Source organism: Eptatretus burgeri, chromosome 7 (assembly GCF_056783735.1).
Source record: "Eptatretus burgeri isolate ZD-2024b chromosome 7, Ebu_testis_v1, whole genome shotgun sequence".
Classification (NCBI taxonomy): Eukaryota; Metazoa; Chordata; class Myxini; order Myxiniformes; family Myxinidae; genus Eptatretus; species Eptatretus burgeri.
Genome location: NC_140967.1, coordinates 75,255,275 through 75,262,774, shown reverse-complemented (window position 1 = coordinate 75,262,774; position 7,500 = coordinate 75,255,275). Strand labels below are relative to the sequence as shown.

The window sequence follows — 7,500 nt, the reverse complement described above, 5'->3', positions numbered from 1 at the left end:
TCAATCCGACAAGCGGTTGCGGAGAAAAACACTAAAGTTCTGTTCGGACAAATAAACAAACAAACAAACAGATCCAAATGCAATACCCTTTCCTTCGACAAGGGTAATACAGTAATATAATTCCATGAGGGCCTAGTTATTAAGGTCAAAACTATTGAACATGAAAGATAAAAGAAAGCAGGTTTGAATTGTTGCAAAAAATTTACAAGATAATTTCAATCAAAATTGCCATGAAAATGTATCAAAATACATATCGTGAATTTCTTCTCACTTATGTATTATGTCATGCCATATACTTACTGCATTAAAAGGTGATGTAATACTGATGGAGGAGCTTGCACATATTTCATATGGACATTATGAGAGATCAGTATACTTGTACATGAATGAAAAAGTCATTTGGAGATCATAAAAAAATTATATTCTTACAAGGAGATATCGGAAGATACTTAACAAGGGCTGGCAGGATGGCCTCGAGGTATGCACACTCTCCTCGAAGCTGTCTATCCAGGTTTTGAACCCCGACCCAGCTGTAAACTGTCATTCCTGTGTTTGCAGGCCGGGTGATTCATCAATGTGTGTGCCATCCCTCGGATGGACGTTAAACTGGGCATGTCGTATGCTGGCATTAGTTGGTGGATGTTAAAGATCCCTAACGGTGTCCTTCATGAAGAGTTGGAGAGCTATCTTCGGCACCAAGAAACAAATAACAATTTCCTGCTCTAACTACTGCTGGGAAGGCAATGGCAAACCACCCAGTATAATCCTTGCCAAGAAACTTTTGGCATCACCGATGCTCTGTAACAGAGTACAGTCCATCAGAATCAGAATCAGAATGAAGTCGTAGTATATAGTAGTAATAGTAGTCATAGTAGTCGTCATATTTGTAGTCATTGTTGTAGTAGTTGTGAATCTGCAGGTGTTTGACACGAATAAAGTTAATGTAGAAGTGAACAAAGTAAAGGGCAAAGAAAACACAAGGAGTAATTTTTTTAAACCACAACACAAGAGAAGTAGATCATTTGCATGCATGGCAATAAGGCTTCAGGAAAACACTGCAGCTGTGACAATTAAAAAGCAAAATCATAACGAAGCAAAATATAAGCAAATAAATCAGTTTGTAAACAGCAACAGAAGGAGAAGAAAAGGCATGGGATTACAAAAGAGGAAGAGGAAATGAGAATCACTGCATAAAGGGTTTAAACCCCGAATCTCAGCATCACGACTTATGCTCAGTAGGTCACCGTTAACCTTCTGCGATTGATGTTTCGTTTATTTGAGAATAGGTCTCTTACGATAATATGAGGTAACACTATCACGATGATAGGATGAAAGCAAGTATAAAACTAACTAAATCCAGAAATTGTTTCAGTGTATGTGTGAACCCTACTGTTCATGAGAGCCTTTGGTAAGAGTGCTGCCATGTCAGCCTGTGGAGGGAAGAGGCGGGTACAACGTGGCAACTCAGCAAAGTCCATAATCAGTGGAGATGTAAGGCCGTCTGGTCGGGTGTCGAGTGTCGTGCTCTCTGGTCGGCTGGCCTCCCCCACGACAAAAGCCACCAGCTCTTCGCCGGGTGCCATGGGACTGGTCACCGTACACCATACGCCATCCGCTGCAGCACATTTCTCTAATTAGACAGCTACTTAACCTTCACATCGGCACATGGCAAATTGTCGTTTTCATTGGGAATCACTGCTGGTTCAACAAGTCATCTTAGCTGTCATCATTATGGCTCACAGAGTGCTGGGAATGGTTCTTTGCAAGTCATTTCCAGCGATGGCTCTGTGCATTTCTAATTTTTCTATGATATGGCAAATGCATAAACAATGAACATGTTTTACACATTTTATATAGTGAATATGCCTGGTGTTGGCTTCATGGTTCGGGTGGTGGGCTTGGGATATAAGGATCTTGAGTTCAAATCCCCCTCGGCTGTTGAATTAATACCAGGCAGGGTTTACTCTGCCTGTCATCCTTCCGAGGTTGGCAAAATGAGTGCCAGCTTGCTGGTATACTGTGTCGGAGGGGTGACCCGTCCAGGATTGTGCCCAATAGCCAAGGAGACTGCTTAGGCAGCATCAACACTCTGTACAGAGTGTGGTCCTGATATAGATAAAAAAAACAAACAGTCTCTAGTAGAGCCTTGCTATAATCTATACTAGTGTGTGTGTGTGTGTGTGTGTGTGTGTGTGTGTGTGTGTGTGTGTGTGTCAGCCCTCCAAAACCATGAAACCTAACAGCCTGAAACTTTGCATGCATACCAAGAAAACTCCAAGAAAGTTGGACTGAAAATTGGGTGTTTGGGTTAATTAAAACACCCCTTTTGAAGAGAATTATAAGCCTTATTTAATTATATCCTTTACCAGGTGCATCCCTGGTCACTGCTCTCTATGGGGTCTTCAGGCATTTCCTGGGTAATCTTTCTGGGGTCTGAAGCTGCCATATTTTTTGGCCTGCTCAACCTTGCCTTGACTTGAAACAGGCCGCAATGATTTCTTAACGATAAAGTTTTTTTCCACTTTCCTCACTCACATTACTGAATGCCTGTTCATCACTGCAAAGAACCGCTGTGTACATCACTTTTGTAAGTGCTATAGTTTTCAAATTAGTAGCTTGGAGCGATTTCATGTATTATATGATATGATTTTTCACGATCTACTCTCACAGCCCAAATAAAGTTTATCATCGAAATATTATTTCGGGTTTGAGGATCGTATAACGTCCAGATTAAATAAGTGTTGAAATCTGTTATGAAATCTGATAATTTAAAGAAATAACAAGTCTTATAACTAAGCCGATATACCTGTTTACTTTAAGCAAGCAAGGCTGTGTGTTCCCTCCTTCTCCAAACATTCACAAGAAAATGTGAAATTTCCAAAGCATTAAACTTATCTTTTTCTACTGTTAGAGAATTATATTGAGTGAAGAAAAAATTTAGGAACGTGCCAAAATTAACTGGCTTCCTTGAGCTATATGATTTAATACATTCAATGATAGACCTTGCGCCCTGTCCTTCAGAGGGACTGCCTATTTATCATGTCTGCCAGATCTGTATCTATATTTTCGGAGGTTTTGTGAGATGCTCTACAGGGAATCAAAGCAAATCTGGTGAAAAATGTCATGAAAAAAAAGTCATCACGTTTGTATAAAAAAATAAAGTTATAACGTTTGCAAGGACGATGTACCTGAACCGATGTACCATGTGACACGTGCACAGACGAGCAGGCAACATGGCCATTTTCTGCAATGTTTATTTAATGGGAATTGAACTTTGCGAAGTCTGCAGGGTTGTACTGCATTAAGCAGCAACTCTTTGGTAGATAAAGTCATAACGTGAACAAATTCGTTTTATTTAATGAACTACTGCGTGTGCAGTGAAGACCAGCTCTAAAGTTAAAGCGATTCTTTATGGTATGCAGCGACAGCCTGGCCAACCATTCCTCGTCAACCATTTAATTGGAGTGCTTGCATGAGTGCTTAAGCCACTTGCCGAGCAGCCATTGTTGATTGTGGGACCGTGCTATATCATTCTGAGTGAACCGTTCACTCACCGTGGACGCTTTTGCCACGCAACGTCAATCAAAGCGAGTGGTTCGTGTTCCGTCACCCCGAGCGAGTGGTTCATGCTCTGTCACCCTGAGCGAGTGGTTCACTCTTCATCGCAACAAGTGAGTGGTTCACGCTCCATTGTCGTGAGTGAGTGGTTCACTCTCTGTCACCCTGAGTTAGTGGTTCATGCTCCGTTGCCCTGAGTGTGGTTCACGCTCCATTGCCCCGAGTGAGTGGTTCGCTCTCCGTCACCGCGAGTGAGGCATTTGCGCTCTGTCACGCCGAGCGAGTGGTTCGTGCTCCGTCATGCCGGGCAAGTGGTTCGTGCTCTGTCACTCTGAGTGAGTGGTTTGTGCTCCATCACCGTTTGCCATATTAATGTGTTTTATAAATTACTGAGCCAAATGTTTTTTTCACCCGGCATACGCAGCCGTTTATCAAGATTAATGTTTGTGAACATATCCCTGAAACGTCTATATAAATGCAAAGTTGCTTTTTGGTGAAAGCTACTCAAGGTTTTTGGGTTTTATACAGGAAGTACTGTAGTTGGTAATCACACTGACTCCAACCCAACGATTCCCCAAAAATTGCTGATAGCAGTCAAGCACGAGTGTGTGCGTGTGCGTGTGTGTGTGTGTGTGTGTGTGTTTCAAATTCATAAAGCATAACATCTCTCTGCTAAGTTTCATACCCTCGCCTCTCTCTCTCTCTCTCTCTCTCTCTCTCTCTCTCTCTCTCTCTCTCTCTCTCTCTCTCTCTCTCTCTCTCTCTCTCTCTCTCTACCCCCTACCCCCTCCCAATACAGTACAGCACCCTCCTCCCACACCTCTATCTCACTCTCTCTCTGTCTCGTGCTTGCTCTACCCCCTCCCAATACAGTACAGCACCCTCCTCCCACCTCTCTCTCTCTCTCTCTCTCTCTCTCTCTCTCTCTCTCTTTCTCTCTCTCTCTCTCTCTCTCTCTCTCTCTTTCTCTCTCTCTCTCTCTCTCTCTCTCTCTCTCTCTCTCTCTCTCTCTCTCTCTCTCTCTCTCTCTCTGTGTGTGTGTGGACATATCCGGATGATGGTTGTGTCTGGATGGTGTTTGTCTCCGGATGCATCCAGACCGTGTTTGTCTCCAGACGTGTCCAGGAGGTGTTTTTCTCCAGACAACTTGGCTCCGAATGCATCTGGGCAGTATTTATGTCTGGATGGGAGTTTGTCTCCGGACTTTTCCAGACAGAAGTTTGTCTTTGCATGTGTCTGAGCAGTGTTTGTGTGCAGACGGCTTAGCTCCAGATGCTTCTGGTGGGTTTTGTCTCCGGACATGTCCGGGCAGTGTTTTTAGTATGACCGGTAGAAAATGGATTTTAGACATTCTTTTATTTCCATCTTCACTGTTATTCTTTGCAGAATAATTGTGATGAAACGGTATGAATCGTAATTAAAGTTCCACCGCACGTCTGCCTTCCCTGCCTCTCACCTCACACTGTCTTCCCTCCGCCCACTCCTCCTCTATCCCCCACCCCTCCTCTCTCCCCCCTTCCCCCCTCTTTTTCTCCCTTTCCTCTTTCGTATTACCGTCGGTGAATCGACGGGTGGTATTTGCTAGTGGTATATATAATTCATCCAATGTCTGCTGTATCAAAATTAATTATACTTTGATCCTCCATCCCCAATAAAAAATAAATAATATGAAGGGTTACCTCAAGCATTCAGGCAGTATGATTGTGGCATATGCCTGGTGTTAGCTTAATGGTTAGGGTGGTGGGTTTAGGATCCTGGGATCCTGAGTTCAAATCCCACTCTGCTGTTGACTTAATATCAGGTGGGGTTGACTGCCTGTCATCCTTCTGAGGTCGGCAAAATGAGTGCCAGCATTCTGGTATACTGTGTCGGAGCGGCACCTCGTCCAGGATTGTACCCAATAGCCAAGAAGACTGCTTAGACAGCACCAACGCCCTGCACAGAGTATGATCCCAGTGATGGAATGGATGGATTGGGACATACTGCTTTGGCAGTATAAACAAACAATCAAAGAAACAAAAATGTACATTTCACCAATTACAGTTGATTTATGTTTTGCCTTCCCCTCGTTTAACAAACTGGCCATATAAGAGAGAATTTTATTTATTTAAATCTATACATTTTATGGCTTGCTTTAAAGTTGAAATTAATTGGTACAAATGGGATTGTCCATTAAAAGTGCCATTCTTTACAGTGAAAGCCATTACAGAGTCTTTCTTACGAGTCTCATGTATCGACATTTGAGGTAAAGTAATCCATCATTAAAAAAAAAAAAAAAAAAAAAATATATATATATATATATATATATATATATATATATATATATATATATATATATATATATATATATATATATATATATATATATATATATGTCAGATGAATATCTCAATCAGTTTTATCGTCTTGTATGACAAACGGTTAACAATGGGTCTAACCATGTTAATTTCCAAATGTAACAGGTGCATTGGGGTGTGTTACCATAAAGTTATCGAGCAATGCATGAAGCAAGCTCAAAAATACCTGCTGAAATTGTCTATCGGCTCAGATGTTGAGGCCTCTGGAAATGCTTTACGGTGCAAAGTTTCAGGTTATTGACTGTGGAAGCAATATATGGTGGGTGATAGGCGATTTTGAAAACAAGCCGACGGGTCCGCTTCCCCTCCAGCTACTGCACCGATCCCATCGTGTTTCCATCACATACGCCTCGTTCACTAATCCTCCGGCTGGGGAGAGAGAGGTGTCTTTCGAGCTGATCAGCCGAAAGCAGAGCCATCATGAAGCTCGCACGAAGACATGAAACAGCAAGAGCGTTAAACATCCCATTCAGCACCGACTCGTTTGCATAAGCTCCTTAACGAGCCATCTTTAAGCTACCGGCATGCAATTTGCGTGCCATTGGCTCCAAACCTGGTGTGGAAAAAGTTGGGGAGAAACTGTATTCAACCCCCACCATGTCCAAAAGCGAGCGCGTTGGACGTGCGGACTCGGAGCGCGGGCCCGCGTGGTGCGCTCTGGGTTTACGCAAACGCACCTCTCGTGACTCCTTCCTCGGAATAATTAAAACGAGAGCATCAGGCAATGCTGCAGTTATCGGGCAATCTCGCGCACTGCTGCAATTAACGCTTTAAAACAAAGGCAGGCCTACTTTAGGTAGTGTGTGGTCTTTCATTGGGGTGTTTGATTAGAATTCTAATTAACCCCAGGTTAATTACTAGTGAAGAGTAATTAATGTGCCTGTCACTGGGGCTACTTTTTCCTGTTCCGGAAGATACGAATGGATCGCAGCGCCCAAGCTTGACGCACACTGATGGAAACAAAAGAATTTCCTACAATCTCACGCATTTTGCTTGTTTGGACACATCCATTACACTGAGCCCGCACATTCACAACTAATGACAAACATGCTCAACATATTTGAGGTTCGCAGCAAAACCAGGTTACCAGTCTTTCTCGCACAAACGCCTACTTAGCATGGCAGACAACATAATTAATTTCCAAAGACAAGCAAAGACTTTGATGTCACAATTAGAAACATATATATATATATATATATATATATATATATATATATATATATATATATATATATATATATATATATATATATATATACACATATATATACAAAAAAACACACACACACACACCAATACCTAGTTCAGAGCCTACTTCGTTCACCCCAAAATGGTCAATTTTGTTCAATGTTCAATGCAATTTTAGACCATTGCACTAAAGTTAATTTTTCAATTTTATCTCTCAACCTGAACTTTTGATCCATGTCTTATATATGACCAAAATATCTCATGACCAAAAATAAAAAATCATTTCTCAAATCAGCTTACCATGAAATTTTATCAAAATTATTGTCAAATTTTATGATTCATGTCAACTGTAATAATGTCATAATTCAAGAAAATTTGTTTAACTTTTTGAAAAGGA

At 41.7% G+C, this 7,500-nt stretch overlaps 1 protein-coding gene across 4 annotated transcripts in view; it reads right to left on the bottom strand.

The window, feature by feature from the left end:
* Nucleotides 1–7,500, bottom strand: part of LOC147023559 (zinc finger protein ZFPM2-like) — a 295,685-nt gene that overhangs the window by 1,250 nt on the left and 286,935 nt on the right. For 3 of the 4 annotated variants that reach the window (XM_085889054.1, XM_085889053.1, XM_085889051.1), the window contains one exon: nucleotides 1–1,615. This exon is cut by the window's left edge. In XM_085889054.1, coding sequence (XP_085745180.1) covers nucleotides 1,347–1,615 — 269 coding nt within the window. In that variant the 3' untranslated portion in view covers nucleotides 1–1,346. The remainder of the gene's footprint in view (nucleotides 1,616–7,500) is intronic. The other variant, XM_085889052.1, reaches the window with a different exon arrangement.